Here is a 17,164-nt window from a genome sequence, read left to right on the forward strand (position 1 = left end):
GAGTGGGCTATATCTGCCATTCTCACTTCAGCTTTCACCGTTGGGATCAGTTCTTTTCTCTCCGTAAAATTTTCATTTATGTGTACACCAAGTGTGCTCCCCTGGCCTCCACACAGGCCATGTCTTCTCCATTGTGCTCTGCCATGTCCGACTCAGAAAGCTATCAAGGGGACACAGAGTTTCACTAACCAGGATCTGTTTTCATAGCTGCTGGCTCAGGAGCTGGAGCCTGCGGCTCCCCCATTCTGCGAGGCTCTGGGCAAATTTGTCATTTCACTGGGTCCAGAGTACAGCCCATCAGTGCTGGATGCTGTGGGTTCCTTGGGCTCTGTGGCTCCTGGGGAAGGCACTCCTCACCTTTTCTAGCGCTTGGCTTCCTAGCAGAGTCTTGGCCTACACCTCTCTTGGTATTATTTGTTTTTCCTCCAGTATAAAGGGAGGAGACACCCAGGAACAGGGCTGCTGCCCTAGGCTATCTAATTAGCTTCCATCTTGCTGTGGGAGGAGGTGAGTCTCCCCTATGGTCTTGAAGGTAGCTCTCTCAGGCTAACTATAAACTCCCCGCGGCTCCCTGTGGATTCCCCTGGAAGGAAATCCAAACATACTTCCTATGACTGTGGTAAGCGGCCACTAAGTGCTGTTTTCCAGCCTTCAGTGGCTGACGGTCTCAGGTATGACTGGGCTTAGGGTGGCCAGGGGTGTGGCTGGCTCCAGACTCCCTGAGGGAAGACGCTCTGCTGAAACAGCCTTAGAGAAGATGATGGAGCTTTCTGGCATCTGAGCCTATCAGGGGCTCAGGTGAGGGGACAGACCCTGAGGGCCTCAAAGACACAGTGGCTGTGGGGGATTGAGTGTACACCCTTCTTGAAGTCCCCTGGGCTAATGGGGAGGCTTGGGCTCCTGGGTTATATCATGCCAACATACTTTACTCCACAGCTAATACCTGTGTCTGGCTGACTAGGGTAATAAGAACAGCTAAAGCTAACCCCAGCAGGGGGCACAGAGGCTGACTGAAATCTACCCCTGTGGCCGGGAGAAAACCCTGCGACTATCACTTGGGGGTCCTGGGGGTTGGGCACAGACAGCCGTGTGACTTCACAGCAGTGAGAAGCATTTTCGAGTATCTTCGCTTGGCACATAGAGTGGATCATCAAGCCAACCATTATTCACCCCACGTGGCACGGCTCATCAGAATCCCAGACAAAACTCAAGAGCTCAAGGTACCCCCTTGCAGCTAATAGGCCTGTCTCCTTTCATAAGCTGGTCTTCCCACAGAAGGTAGCACCAAGTCATAGTTAGCAACCAAGCAGTCAGTCATCCCTGCGAATGAGGAATTTTGTCAGAATCTTCTGGATTTGGAGTTACCCACTTGTTCATTGAGGAGAGGGACGATGGAGCAGAGAGCAGCCTTTTAGTCTAGAGTCTTGCTTGGTTGAGGACTAGGCTATGCCGGGGGTGAGAGATGGGAGGACAACACTCTTGCTGCCATAGGAGATACACGGAGAAAAGTATGTGTGGAGACACGGCGGCAGCAGAACTGGGAAATGCCTCTTTCGAATTTAACAAAAATTGGATTCACACCTCCCTTGGGCCCAGGCTTGGTGCTGCACTCGAGGCCTTCAGATGCTTCATCACAATGAATCTTCACAACAAAGATGTGACTTAGACATTGTTAGTCTAATTTTTATACATGTAGGAACAAACTCAGTGAGGTACTGCACCCTTCCCCCTCCAAACATGGTATAGCTAGTAAGTGAAAAATGATAGGCAAACCCTTGATTTTTCAGGATTCGCATTTGTTCCAACGTTAGGATTGGTTTGGTTGTGTATATTTTCCAAAGAATTTATGATCCATTCTCAAGGCAAAAGCTTAGCCCCAGGAGTATGGACTCAGTTTATGGACTCAGTTTTTTCCCAGGAGGGCAGAGCAGGGACTCTCTTCATGCTTTGTTCCATAAGGTACCAAACCTGCCCTGGAAGCCGGTGACAGGAGGTCCTCAGCCAGCAGCTGAGCAGTCCTTAAGAGCCCAGTTCAGAGCCTGACCTTGGCCAGGACTTCTAAGCTGGTCTAGAGGCCCAAAGGCTGGAGTATGCACTAGGAATGTTTTGGGTGGACATTATCCCAGAGGTGTGGCAAAACCAATCATAGCTGTAGGATAATTCTAGGCAATGGTAATTTCCAGAGGTTGGACAGGAGACGGCATTGTGCTGATAAGTAGTCAGTTTATACCAAGAATCTATCCAGCTCCAAGGGGGTACAGGGAACAGGATCCACTCATAGGATTCAAGAACCCAGCAATTGTCAAACCCCAACCAGTGAGCTTTGGATTAAGATTCCAGTTCCAGAAGGGGGTTGGATTGTGAATGAGGAGCTTGAAGCAGAAGCTACTCCCTCAGGATAATACTTTCATGGAAGGGGAATAAAAGGACCATGAGTCGGGGTGACCATACATCACTATTAGCTTAGGACAACCCCAGCTTACATATTTTGTCCTAAGGTAATTATTAGCAGTACCATCTTTCATTCTCAAAAGCGTCCCAATTTGGGCAGTATATTGAGTGGTCTTCCTAACCATGACCCAACAGATGTTATGTGCCAAGAAAGGAATTGGTCCTCAGCAGAGTGCTTTGGGATGCTGAGGGTAATCTCTGAGCAAAGGGTCTATGAGGCGCTGTGACTGACAGCTTCCTACCTCTCCCCTCATCCCATGCCACTCTCCCCTCGCTTTCTCGGCCCAGACACTGGCCCTCTTTCGGATCCTCAGATACTCTAATCTCTTTCCTACCTCAATGCCTTTGTACTTTCAGTTCACCAAGTTGGAAGGTTGCTCAGGAGGCTGGATCCTTCTCATGGTCCCTAAAACTGTCATCTCTCCAGAGAGGCCTTCTCTAACCACCTTGTCCAAAAGAACAATCCTTTACTTTCTGATTTCTTCATATCCCCTTTCATAAGCAGGAAGTCTTATTTTTGCTCTGGCATCAACAATCCAAAAATCTCAATGGATTGTAACAACAAATATTCATTGCTTGCTCTCATCCTGTAAGGGCTGTAGGTTGGTTGTAGCTCTGCAGGGCTCTGGTGGACACTACATAGCCTCTTGTTCTGGGACCAGGGTGAAGAGTTACAGCCAAGGGTAGCTTAGGCATTGTCTAAGTCTGGGCAGAATAGCACAACCTGGGTAGCTTTTCAACAACAGAAATTTATCACTCACAGTTTTAGAGTCAGGAAGTCTGAAATCAGGGTGCCAGCATGGTCAGGTGAGGGCTCTCTTCCAGTCTGCAGACTTTTCCCTGTATCTTCTCATGGCAGAAGAGGTCTAGGGTTCTCACTTTCGTAAGGCACTGTCTAATTCCGAGGGCTCCACCCTCATGACTCAAGGACCTCACCTACCACCTTTGGGGATTAGGATTTTTACATGGATTTGGGGATAGATAGAAACATATATGCCATAGCAAGCACTGAGTGGGATGAGTCTGGTATACAGACTCTATAACTGTGGCTAGGAAGGATAAATGGAGGGCAGGAAGGACCCACACCGCTCAACAAAAATGATATTTAACAGAGTTTTCTGGATGGACGGGAGGAAAGAACATTCTAGAAAGGGAAAATAGCCTGGCCAGGACATGGGTTACCCTTGCACATGTGTAGAGCTGTAAGTAGTTTAATGTGGCTGGTATGTCGGGGGCTGTAGGGGGTAGAAAAATAAAAATAAAAGAGATTGTCAAGGGCCTTAGGTCTTTGAGGGTCTTTGTGTCCTTTTGAGAGGTTTAGGCTTTATCCTCTGTACAATAGGGAGTCTTTAAAGAATTCCGAGCAAGGATGTAATATCATGAAAATTTGTGATTCATGAAATTCACTCTGAAGGCAATATGGAGAGTGGATTCAAAAGGAGTGAGATTTAAAGCCAAGAAACCAGGTAGATTATTGCAGTAGGAAAAGGTCCTCAATTTAATAGAGGCGTGATGAGGATGTGACAAGTCCAAGAGATATTGAGGAGATAGAATCAACAGAAGTTAGTTACTGATTGGATATGGGAGTGAGGGCGAAGGAGCTGACGTATTTTGCTTAGGCAACTGGGTATTGTCATTCATAGAGAGAAGGAATGAAGGAGGCTTAAGAAAATAGATAAAATGTTCAATGCTGGACATGCATTAGAGGTGCCAGTGGGATCGCCAGTGGAGATGTACATCAGACCGTTTCATACCAAGTCTGGAATGTGCAGGAGAATCTGGCGGCTAGTATTTCTTTGGGAGGCAATGGCATAAAGGGGAGCAGTTGGGGAGTGAGAGGAGGCCTAAGGAGAAGCCCGTAACTTGGCGATGGCAGGGCTGAATCATTTGTGGATGCCAGGGAACATTCCAGATCCTAGAATCTAAGAGAATCAGGTTTGGGGAAGACCACCAGGAGTTCAGTTTTGGATATATTTAGTTTAATTGCTGTGATAAAATCCAAACTTTTTATCGTCATCAAGACTTTTGCCATCCTCTCCGATTCTTCTCTTGCTCCTAGCTCCATGGTTCGCCTTGCCTCTGCCACATTGGGCTTCATCTGTCCCTCACATACACCAAGTTCATTCCTACCTCAGAGCCTTTGCACTTGCAATTCCCTCCACCTGGAGTGGTCTTCCCTTAGGGCGGCTGAGTCTTTGTCATCAGGCCGCTTTCTCAGACAGGCCGTCTCTCTCTGACCCCCTCATTGAAAGTGAGCCACCCCCACTCCATTCACTCTTTTTCCTTTTGCCCTGTCTTACGTTCTTTGTCACCTATTAGAATGTAAACTTCATGAGGACCGAGGACTTGCTTATCGGTCTCGTTGGCTGCCAGCTCCGTACCGAGAGCAGTGACTGGCACTTAGCAGGTGCTCCATTAATGCTTGCGCTGGGTTGAGACGTTTGAAAGACCATTGGATATACAGGTCTGGAGCTCAAAAGAGAGGTCTGTCTTGAAAGTATATGTATAGGAGTCACGTGTGGGGTGGGGCGCTCTAGAGAGAACATGTAATATGAGAATTTACCCTGAAATAGATCCTTTCGGGGTCATCTTCTTACATTGTAAAAGTCGGGTGGAAAGCTTTTAAATCACTGTGAATGGGGCAGCTAGAAAGACAGAATTCTGGAACACAGAGCAAAAGTGTTTCAGGAATGAGAAACAGATCAGCTCTGTTGAATGCCCTGCTAATCTTGCTCAGGACACCAGCGCCCAAGTAGGGTCTGCCTAGGTGCTGGGGATTGGATTGGACCCCCCACTTCCCAAAAAGAGGGAATGCAAAAGTTGAGCACAATCCATGGCTTTTGGATTGGATTCCATCAGCTATGGAATCCAATAAGAGGACATGATGTATGCTTAGGAAATACATAGCCAGTATTGCTCATTTATCTCTGATGCTCCTTTTGGAATGTATATAAGTTTCTAAAAGGCATCCTCAGTATTCTCAAAGAGAACCAAGTCTTACCTTAATCTTTATAAGGATGAGCCCTGCTGGGTGACCAGTTTCACCCCTCATGCATGTGACTTTGAGAACCTCACACAGTTTCCTCGAGCCCAATGAAGTTAGATGATAACTTTCACCAGCTCCACTGCCAGAGACGATGTTAAAATAACTCAGATGAAAATTACCAGACACTGAGCTTCTGAGCGGAAAGAGGCAAAAGAAATTCAGGGGTGGTTTTGCAGAGCCTCTGCTTCCAGCTCAGCTATAACATTAATCAGCAGAGCTGCCTCAGTTTACTGATCCAGAGACACACAATGAAGCAAGAACGATCTGATTAGACCTCTCCTGCTTGGGTGAGCACTGCTAAAGAAAATCATCCATCCAGGCAAATTGGCGCTGCTACACATTCATGGTCACCAATCTCAATCAAGCCTGCAACAAGACCTAGCAATCCATCTGTGTTTCTCAAGCATTCTCCACTCTCCAATCCATGAACCACCCCCTCTCCTCACCTTGCACTGGCGAATGACTTTGTCTTCCACCACGCAGGCAACATCTTCAACTTTTAAATACCAGACACCAAGCCTGCACATCACCCCCGTCCCCATCCTCCCTTTCACCTTCCCACCTTTTCTAACAGAGATGCTCACTCCTCTCTCGCATCAAAAACCAATCCCCTTATAGATTGTACATCCCATTTAGGTTTCAGTTCAGGGACCTTCAAGCACCTTTAAACTGACAGTAAGGAATGCAGCACAGTACTCACTCACATGCACACTCGCACATAATTGAAATGCAGGATTCACAAACAGTACTTACCTTTACTTCCTGTAATATACTCGGATATTGTTCATTCTCTTCCTTTGGTTTTTACCTTTTTTTTTTTTTAGCATCCAACTCATGACCCACCACATTGCTTTTATGACCAGTCACTAATGGGCTGCAACCCACGGTTTCAAAAATTTTGCTATAGACCCTCCTTCACCTCGCTCCCTCTCAGAACTTTACCCCTAATGTGATTCATCCTCCTTCTTCCGTCTCTTCAGTCTCTTCCCTTCTGCCAGGTCCTTTCTATCCACATTTAAATTTTATTCTCAGGTCTCTCTTATCTTAAAAGTAGAGATCTTTCTAACAGCCCACATCTCCTTGCCTGTTATCTTATATCCTTCTTTCATATCTAGACTTCTTTGACAGGATGTCCGCCCTCGTCATGTCCATTCCTCGCCTCCCGGTTCCTTGTCACCACGATCCATTCTGACCTCGGTGTCCACCACACCTGGGAACTGCTCTTACCGAGGTCACCGATGAGCCTCTTGTTGCTGAAACCCTCTGGGTTGTTTTCTGCCTTCGTCATGCCCAGATGCTCAGCTGTATTTCAGAACAGACAGCCCTTTCTTCTTGTGGAAACCACTCCTGTTTTTTCCTCCTACCTTTCGGCTGTCTTGTCTCCACATGCTCTGCCAGCTCCTCTCCAAGTTTCCACGTGTTGTTTTCTGTTTTTGCCAACTTGATAGCTCTGTTGTTTGAAGTTTTTGTTTTCTAATAATACTGTACATTTTCTCATGCCTATACTGACCAACGTAATTCTTTTGTTAGTCACCTCTTAATTTCCTTGGCCTATATTTTATGAGTGTGTATCTTTGTACTGAACTGTAGATTGTGATATGTTAAACATAGTAAATATTTAACTGTAATAACTTGCGAATACTTTCTCTCCATTTGTTCCTTACTATTTAGCTTTTATTTATGGTGATTTTTGAAATCCAAACGTTTTTCATGTCTGTAATTAAAAATCTCATTTCTCTTATGATTTCTAACTTTGGTATAATGCTAAGGAAGTCCTTTCCTCACCTCTGAGATTATATGAACATTTTTTATATTTTCTTCTAGTACTTCTGTGGTATGTTGAATGAGGTGTTGTTGGTTCTAAACAACTGCTTAGCCATTTGTCCAAGCATCCTTTATTAATCAACCAACCTTTCCCTTACTAATTTGAAAAGCCCCCTTCATCACAGGCTAAATTTTTAGATGTCCATATCTGTTTCTGAATTTTATTTTTTGGTTCCATTGAACTCTCGTTTGAAGCTAATATAATACAGATTTATTATTACAGCTTTAGAATATGTTTAATATCTGAGTTGGCAAGCCTTCCTTCCACTGGGAGAAAGTAGGTGTCATGGTTGAGAGCTTGGGCTCTGGAACCAGCTTGACTGGATTCATATCCCAGTCCCATGACTTACATGCTGCGTGACTATGGGCAGGTTAATTGAACCTGGACTCAGTTTCTGCATCTGTATCTGCCTGAGAGGGTTGCTGTGAGGGTTCATGAATTAAGACATATGATGCTCCTGCAATGCCAACTAGCACCTCGTATGTTATTATTCTTCATCTCTAGAGCTTGACTATTTTCACCTGTTTATTCCAACAGATGGATCTTATCATTGTTTTAAGTTCCAGGGGAAAAAAAAATGGTGTGGGTCTTGCCTGGAATTATGTTAAATTTATATAATGATTTGAGGATAATTGTCATATTAACAACCTGAACTCATCAACCTACCCGGGAAAATAGTTTGTGTCTCATATTTTAAATTTTCTTTTCCGCTTATCAATAAAGTGTTGTTTTCATTACATAGGTCATGTTTATTGCTTTAGGGCTGAATTTGACTCACTAGTACTATACATATAAGATTTTTTTCATACAATGGGTGTTTTGGTGTGCGAGTGGGTGGATGTGAATATGTGTATCATACATACTATTTTATGGGAGTATTTGTATCAAACTTAATTTAAATGGTATCGCTATTATAGTTTGTTTAAAATTTTAAAGCTCTGGCCATGACACCAGAGTATTTTCTAAGTATTTTCTAATTTCCTCAGGTTTTTTCCTTTACACAATTTTGGTAATTTAAAGTTATTGGGAGATTCTCCATTTTTGTCAAGATTTCAAATTTATTAGTATATTGTACATATTATTCTTTTAGAATTGCCTTATCTCCTTAATTATATTATCCTAGTTCTGTTTCCAAATCTCTCTTTTTTATTTCTTCAGTGGACCAAGGGAAATTAATCTTTTATTGGTCTCTTCAATTATTTTTTTCTTTAATTTTACTAAGTTTATTCTCCCTCTTCTTCATCTTGTTTAGTTATTCTCTTTGTAACTTGTCGAGTTTAAACACTCTATCACTTATTTCATTTCTTTATTATTTAATAATGAATATGGCTATGAATTTGCTCTTAAATATGGCTTTGGCCTAGTATCATTATCATTATTATAAGCAGTCTATATTGACAGCTTTTATTTCCTCTTTGAACTAAAGAACTTATTTAGGAAAAGGATTTATGAATTTTCAAGTGATGAGGATTTTTCTTCATTCTTTTCTTACTGATTTCTAGTTTATTTCACTGTGAACAGAAAATGTGTCCCAAGAGTTTTTGCTTTGTGGAGGAGTTTATGGAGGTTTCCTTGCAGCCTAATATTAAGTTCATTTCTGAAATATTTTATGGGCACTTGTAAACAAAGTGATGTTCCTTGTTTGAAATTACAGAGTATCATATAACATATACACACTCGTCGTATTTTACAGATCCTCTTTATTTACTTGTGACTTCAGATGAGTATATTTTTTTCCAATTCTTATATTTTTTTAAAAATAGTTCATTTTGTCTGTTTCAGTGCTTTGGGGCATAAAGTGTCTTTGTTTCGGAATGCGAGTATCATCCATTTTTTAAATATCATCTTCGGATTTTGTTTTGCTTTGTCAGGCCCCTGATAATTGAATTATCATTTTGAAAGCAGTGAAGCCAGCAGTGACAATACCAGAAGAAAAGATAATAAAAGAGGGTTTTTCAACAAGCTCCTTTTATTTTCTATTCAAGATTATATTAAATAATAATCTGATGTTATGCACAATAATTATGCATCCATTTACTAATGAGTTTTCTACCCGTGTTATTTTTCAAAACTCTGCACTGTGTGAGAGCCCTCTGATTTAAAGGTTTATCCAAGGTCAAGATCCATTTGCACAACCTAGTTAACCACTCCCAAAAGGGGAAGGCCACTCATCTCTCTCTTTTAACCTAGATGATTGATGATTGATAGTGATGAAATCCAATCACAATATTTTTTGTTTTCCTCATTTGTGACACTGAGAAGCAAACTCTGTTCTCTAACAGAAACATTTCAGTGTAACATGCAAACATAATTTTCCAAAGCAAGAAAAATTGGACCTTTGTAGAACAGTGTACACTCCCTTTCCTGCCCTGGTTGCAACAAGTCTCAGTTATCTCCGGATGGAAGACCCAGTTTTGAGAACCACATTCTTTTTCTCTCAGTATCAGTTTATCAGCTCCCTCTTTTTCTAAGTGCAAGAAAAAACGTTTCTTGGTAACTATCTAGAGGACTCTTGGCCTGAAAATAGGATCCTCTGAGAGTTTGGTGTGTTATTATAACATGCAAGGGTTTGATATTAATATTAAAGCCCCTCCTTTTGTAGTTTGCACTTGCCTCCACTAGTAGCTCTCAAGCCCTGGCTGCACATTATGATTACCTGGGGAGCTTTTAGAACCTGTAGTGGCCTGGGAATTGGTACAGTTTAACACTCTGCTAATGTAAGGTCTGAGTCACTTTGTTTAAGCTTTGTGTCTTATCCCAAAATGAGGGTTATGTTTTACGAGGATAGATGAACCTGTATACATTTATTGTTATAAATGGTTTATTGTCTCTTTTTTAACATCTTATTTTACACTTCCTCTCTTTATGCTTCCTTTTTGTTTCCTTTGAATTCCTTTTTCTTTTTTTTTTTTTTCCTCTCCCTTTGGATAAATTGACTGCTATGCTTTTCCCCTTTGGTAATTTTGAAGATAAGCTACTTTATAGTCTATTACTAATTACCATCTTTAAAAACATACTTTAACCTATATTTCTCAAAGTAACCACAGAAACTATATAACAGAATTTCTTGCAAGATGAGGACATTAACATACTTCCCTGCTCCCACTTTATTCTTTATATCAGTATAATCTGCAATATTTTACCCTGGGGTTTGGGCAGGAGTGATATCTTATATCTTCTCTTCCAAAGAATAATTGTTACATTTGCATTCTGTTTTATAACTATATTTATAGGAATTATTTAAATTCTTTACTATATGGTTGATTTGCTTGTTGCTAATGTTTTTTAAAATTTTTTATTAACCATAACTTTCCCATATTTGAGTTATTCATTTTAATTCATCTCTTAGTTCTGTAGAAAACATCTTCAAGTGGTTTTTTATGAGTGTTATGTGAATAATATATTTTTGAAGTTGGGAGCGATTGTCTTTGTTGTTTAACAAATTGGCTGGGTCATACTCTTTTCTATTCTAAATTATATAGGGATCGATCTGTACTGTGTCTAAGAGAAATGCGTTGAGGATCATGGCACAATATTTTTCCCTAGTTTCTAGAAATGATACAGGTGTCTACTTATTTTTGAAGACTTTGTTCAATTTTGTTGATTGGGCCTTGGAACGGGGTGGGGATGTGAGGCACACATGTTCATGTCACCATCTTTTCAGAGTTCATCAACCATTAAATAGTCATTGATTCATTCAGCAAATATTGATTGAGCACCTACAACATGCCAGGCATTATGGGAGCCATTAAGGGTTCAGAAGAATCAGACAAGGTATCTGCTCTCATGGAGTATATATGTATGTATTAGAGAGAAAGAGGGACAGACCATAAAGGTTCAACCTGCTACACAAAGCTGTCCCATCAAATTCAAAAGATAATTTTAGGGAGTGATAGGTAGAGCTACCATATATACCTCCTTAAAATGGCGCCCCTGTGGCTTCACAACATGGCAACTCTGGAAAAGGGGTATAAGAAAAAAGAATAAAGTGATGGCGTGTGGGTGAGGACTCATGTATGTTAATTAAATCCTCCTCTGCACCAAATTCATTTATTCACATGCTTAGAGTGCCCATGACAATCTTCTCTCTGAGACTGTAGCACTTTTCTTTGTCTCCACTTTGCTGTGATGTTGTCCTACTAGTAATCAGGCCATGTGATTTTTTTCCCCTTCTGTCTTCAAGGTAGTTGTCTTTGTTAGGTAAGGAGTCCTCACTATTTGCATTATGCTCCCCACTGGATGACCACAAAACTGGACGACAGGATAGCTCTGTGAGGGCATCCATGTCTGGCCTAGAGCCCCCAGTGCAGTGCAGATGTAATGGTTGGGGTTGATAGATGGATCTTCAGCAGGTTCTAAGAGTACCCTTCAGGACTCCACTGTTAGACTTAGGCCCAGTGGACAGTACTTTTCTCATAGTGGGAGACAGTTTTGAGGGGCAGCTCAGAGCTTGGCCCCTGGGGTCAAACAGATTTAAATTTGCATCAATTTGCGTAGATTTGAATTTGCTCTTACCATTTAGTGACATCACAACCTTCACAAGTTAGTTAACCTCTATTTGCCTCAGTCTCTTCATCTTTAAATTAGGTTAATAACAGTACCTACTTTATAGTGTTATTGTGACAGTTAAATTGAATAATTGATAAAAGTGTTTCAAACAGTGCCTGCACTTAATAAATCTCCACTAATATATAATAATAATTAAACTCTTGCTATACTTATAAAATACAGAGGCTACAAGAGATTAGACTGGACATGGATGGCTGCGGACCAGGTTCACTTTGCTGAATTTGATGGGAGGGCTTTGTATAGCATGTTGAACCTAATGCAGAAAAGGAAAAGATGGGTGGAGTCAGGGAGAGGAAGGAGAAACTGCATATAGAAGTTGAACATTTTCTTTGTTTTGTGGGGGGTTTTCTTGCAAACATGATTTTATTTTATTTTCACCTTAGCTTCATTATATTTAATAAGTAAAAATGTTAATTTACTTAAGTTTCAATATTATTAACACCAGGCATCAATATGAATGTTCTAAAGGGATTTAAATGTTTGTCCATTTTTTTTACCTTCTTTATACTTTTATATGTTAAACATGTTTAGAATGAGCCTATATCATTTTTGCAGTTAGAAAAATTAAATATTGTTTTCATTTTGAAAAAATATCACCCAGAAACCCATTACTCTAGTACAGTTTTTATTTGGGGGCTCCTGTCCAGTCTATCCATATATAAATATTTAATAGCTATAATCAAAAGTGTACATATACTTTTATGATCTACAATTTTACTTAAAATTATGTTTAATATTCTTTCTATTGAGTTATATTTATTACTTTAATAATTGCATCAATTATTAAATTTAATAATTGCATCAATTAAAGTTCAAACTGCATCATGTTAAAGGCTATCATATACCTCAGATTATTGAACTGACATATAGGTTGTTCACATTTTTTCTTTAATAAAATTATGTCACTATAAACATCTTTGTCCATTTTTTCTTTTGAATTAATTCCTAGAGATTACTGAGTCGGAATATTTGAATAGTGTTTTGGCTGTTGATAAGAATTCATATATTCCCTTCCAAAAGGATTATATCAGCTTTACACTCCAACTGGCAATAAATACATATGAGTTTCCATGAAGCCTCAGCAATATTTTTTCTTTATATTTTCCCAGTGAAATGGACTGTGTTTTCATATTAATTCTATTTCCTCTCATATGACTCCTCTGAGCATACTCTTTGCTCATCTTGATGGTGTTCTTAAAAACTTTAAAAGCTCTAATTCAATACCTGGATTTGCCCTTTGGCATATTGGTTGCAATTATTTTTTTATTCTGTTATTTTCTTTTTTAATTTTGGTTCTGTGTTTGTTTGTTTGTTTTTCCATTTATAGCACTTTCTTTGCCTCAGCCTCGTTCCAGAGTCTGTTAGTCACTGGCATGAAAAGGGTTTAAAATAAAGGTTTTCAGAATAGTGGATCCTTAGGGTAAAGTAGGAAAGATAACAAGAAGTGGGCAGGCATCGAGATGAGGCACTATCACCTCTCTCCCCTAGTTTCTTCCAAAGCTTTGATCTCTGAAAGATGGTGCTTATCGAGCATTTCTTCAGCATAGTTTTGTAGCTTTGCAGTTGTCAGAATCCCCAGGCTACCCATATCTCTTTCCCACCAAAAACGTTTAAAGGAGAGAAATGGACTTGCAATATCTCCACCCTGGTTTCCCCCTGGGGGATTACAGAGCTGGGCACTGTGACTGCACTGAAGCTTGAGTGGTAGTTTTTCCCCAACACGAGTGACCAGGAGCATGAGACACTGCCTGGGGTGAGCACAGTGAGAGAAGAAGAGGGGGCCAGGAGAAGTTTGCCATGAGGGACCCTTCCCAGAGCCATGCCCAGCATGGAACCCAGCATGTCTCCCACCCAGAGCTCAGAGCCCAGCCAGTCCAGCCCAACCCTTATGTCACCCTTTCTATTGCTCTTTAGATTAAGGAAACATTCCTCTGCCAGCTCTCAGTGGCCTGGGGACACTTACTGACCTTCAGTGCTCTTCTCTTGCAGTTTCCTGCTTCTTCAACTTCACCAGTCCCTCTGGGGTCGTCCTTTCTCCCAACTACCCGGAGGACTATGGCAACCACCTGCACTGTGTCTGGCTCATCCTGGCCCGGCCGGAGAGCCGCATCCACCTGGCCTTCAACGACATTGATGTGGAGCCTCAATTTGACTTCCTCGTCATCAAGGATGGGGCCACCGCCGAGGCCCCAGTCCTAGGCACCTTCTCAGGAAACCAGCTTCCTTCTTCCATCACCAGCAGTGGCCACGTGGCCCGTCTCGAGTTCCAGACTGACCACTCCACAGGGAAGAGAGGCTTCAACATCACCTTTACCAGTGAGTCCTCTCTCTGTTTCCAGCTGATCATCCCTCTGAGTGTCAGTCTCTGAGATGGTTGGGGGTGCTCCCATGGAGGAGTGTTATGTGTGGGGGGCCAGTTCAAGGGCAGTGCAGGGCTATAGCACCTGGGCTTAGGGCTCCAGCATGACATGAAAAGCATAAAGCGCTGGCTGCTGGGCAGGGTACTTTTTCCTGTGGAGTCACTCTCTTTTGAGCATTTATTTCCTATCGATGTGATGTATAATGTAAATGGAGCCTAGGACCTCATTTCTCCCTCCCACCCCCTACCTTCTAGAAGACCTAGCTAGAACCAAGAAGGGCCCAAAGGAGAGCATGCCTCTGTCATCTTCTCACTTGTTACTGATCCCTCTCTGATGTGCTCCCCTGGGCTTTGAATGCCCACTTAATGCTGACTTCAGGTATTCTGGTGGGGCTGCTCACACTTGGTTTTGCCCGGTACCCATTCCCATAGTCAAATCAGAAACAAAAGTCTGGAGCAGTGTTTCTGTTGGACGCTAATTAGAGCCAACTCTTGGGGCTCTTTCTCATCGTGCCTTTCAGGTCCACAGTTTAAAAGCTGTCAACTCCAGTTTCAATTCTAGGCCCCTTCTAGAAGTAACCTGAAGCTCGATGGTGGTTATTTTCATTTCTTTGTTTCCTGGGGTTATAATGAGGGTGGGGGTGGGGACAGAAACTTGTAAACTCGAAATAGCAAGCTGCCAAAGGCAGCAAGAAGTGCTTATCAGGTTATAATAAGCTGTAGATCCAGCAACCTTGGCTGATGGCAAATAGCCAAACAGCTATAGCTAGGTCTCCCTGAGCAGTAACGATCCTTTCCCAGTCGCTGTTTATGAATGCAAGTCCCCAATTCAAGCTCCGCTGTGTGCACATAATCACACACATAAAGCTGGCCCCCCTGGTGCTTTTTGACAAAACTGATCTCCTCCCTCCCCGCACCTTCATCCTTGGCATAGAGGTCCTACCTCCTTGACCCACCTGTCTCTGAGGTCTAGTTGAGCTGAAGATAATATATTCCAAACGGAAAGCCTTTGGGGACCCCAGATTCCAAGGGACTGCCCAAGCAAAAGCCCCTCCTTAACATTCCCCTCAGCACCTTCCTTAGGACAACCAGACTTGCTGGAAACGATGGACCTTCCCAGGCCATGCCTCCTCCAGGGCGTTCCTGTTACCCCACCTCCGGGCAGGAGGAAGCACAGCCCTGTTCTTTCTTCCTCGATTTTCCCGATCTAGCAATGCAGCTCTAGCTTTTAGCTTCTCTGTCCTCATCCCTGCTTTCTCATGAGACCATGAGCTCTGAAGGCGTGCGGGAATGTATTACTTATCTTGCTATTCCCTCTGCCCACACAGGGTCTGGTATGTGGTAAGGCTCAGTTAATGTTTATTGAATGGAAAGATCCATGAATGACTCAGTGCTTTTCTGGCCTGGTAAAGTGGGAAGAAGGGTAAGAGGTACCCGGGGAAGCCCACTGGTCCAGGATGGTGAGGGTTGAGAACTCTGCAGGGTCAAAGTAGGACCCCAATGGGGAATCTGTGGCAAATGGGTGCTCATAGTCTCCTTGGAAAACCAAATCCTAGTAAGTCCCCATTTTCCAAGAAAGGAGCAAGCGCTGTATCCTTGGGGGAGAAAAGGCAAAAGGCAATGGACCTTACCTGAGGGTCAGTCTCTTACCTTGCGTTCTTCTCTAAGGTTTCTCCATTGTAAAAATGATACACATCCAACATGTAAGTATTCAAAACATAGGGGGCAGTCTGAAGAAAAAATGCTAACTACCTCCCAAAATCCCCCCAGTCATAAATGATTCTCATCAACATTTGGTGAATGCTATTACAGACATCAGATATTTTTCTGTACACTTACACAGACAGATAGTTAGATGAATAAGTAGAAATAATTTATTTAAATCTGGACTCTATCCTAGACCTGCTGAATCATGATGCAACTAATGAAACAATAGTCCGCAGATAAGTGTTTGGGAACTGGTGTATTCTCCACCACAGGACATGCATCTCCTAAGTCACATGACAATTGATGATCATCAAGGCTGAATTAGAATTTGCCCTGATAGCTCTAGCTCTCTCCAGAGCAAGAGAGCACTTGGCTTCCCCTTATAATGACTTGAAATCTGTGTCCCTGTAACAAGGACCAGGGATCTCATCTCCACTCCTCTAGCTGCTTCAAGTAAACCTCATCCTTCTTCCATATGGAGCATCTTCAACAATGATGATAATACCTACTGTTTACTGAGCACCTACTGAACGAGCACTCTATGGTCATCACTGCTGACCCACCACAAACTTCATAAGCTAAGATATAACTTGTTTCGCACACCAGGAAGCTGAGGTTTGAAAAGGTACCTAGGCAGAACTGGGCAGTATTTAAATCTTTAACTTAGAGCTTTTGCTTACAGGTGTTAGAAAATAGCTCCGTGTCCCTTTTGTGTGTGTACATATATGTGTGTGTATGAACACACGTGTGTGTGTGTCTGATGTGGTTTTGAATAGACAGTCTCCTAGACTTCTAGCTTCAAGTACCATTTTCTTCCCACCCCATATTACTAAATGTCAGGGCAACCTCATGGTCATAGTTTTTAGTGAAGAAAGGATGGGAGTCTGAAGCCTGGGCCAACCTGGGCTTTACATTTCAGAGGGAAGGGCGGTGGGGTCTCTGTGGAAGTTCTGCAAGGTATCATGACAATCATTTTCATGTCAGAAGCTCTCACAGCTCATCTTCAGTAGGAAGGATTGCCAAGTTTACAGGCTTCTTGCCTCCAGCAGGATTCAACAGCCTCCAGGGTCGCTTCCCTTTCTGGTCCTACAAGTGTTTCAATCACTAGAGTATTTCAGAGACTTGTAAATTGAGTTCTTTAAACTGACCCTTTCCCATGCAGCCTTAGAACCTGGTTTCTACTGCAAAGCCATCATCGTTCAAAGAG

The 17,164-nt window shown here is 42.3% G+C and overlaps 1 protein-coding gene across 1 annotated transcript in view; it reads left to right on the plus strand.

Annotated features, from left to right (window-relative positions):
* The window catches only part of CSMD2 (CUB and Sushi multiple domains 2), a 571,413-nt gene that overhangs the window by 363,748 nt on the left and 190,501 nt on the right, over positions 1-17,164 (plus strand). The window contains exon 18 of the mRNA XM_025041387.1: positions 13,881-14,207. Within this exon, the coding sequence (XP_024897155.1) occupies positions 13,881-14,207 (327 nt within the window). The remainder of the gene's footprint in view (positions 1-13,880; positions 14,208-17,164) is intronic.

This window comes from Pteropus alecto, unplaced genomic scaffold, assembly GCF_000325575.1.
Source record: "Pteropus alecto unplaced genomic scaffold, ASM32557v1 scaffold39, whole genome shotgun sequence".
Lineage (NCBI taxonomy): Eukaryota > Metazoa > Chordata > Mammalia > Chiroptera > Pteropodidae > Pteropus > Pteropus alecto.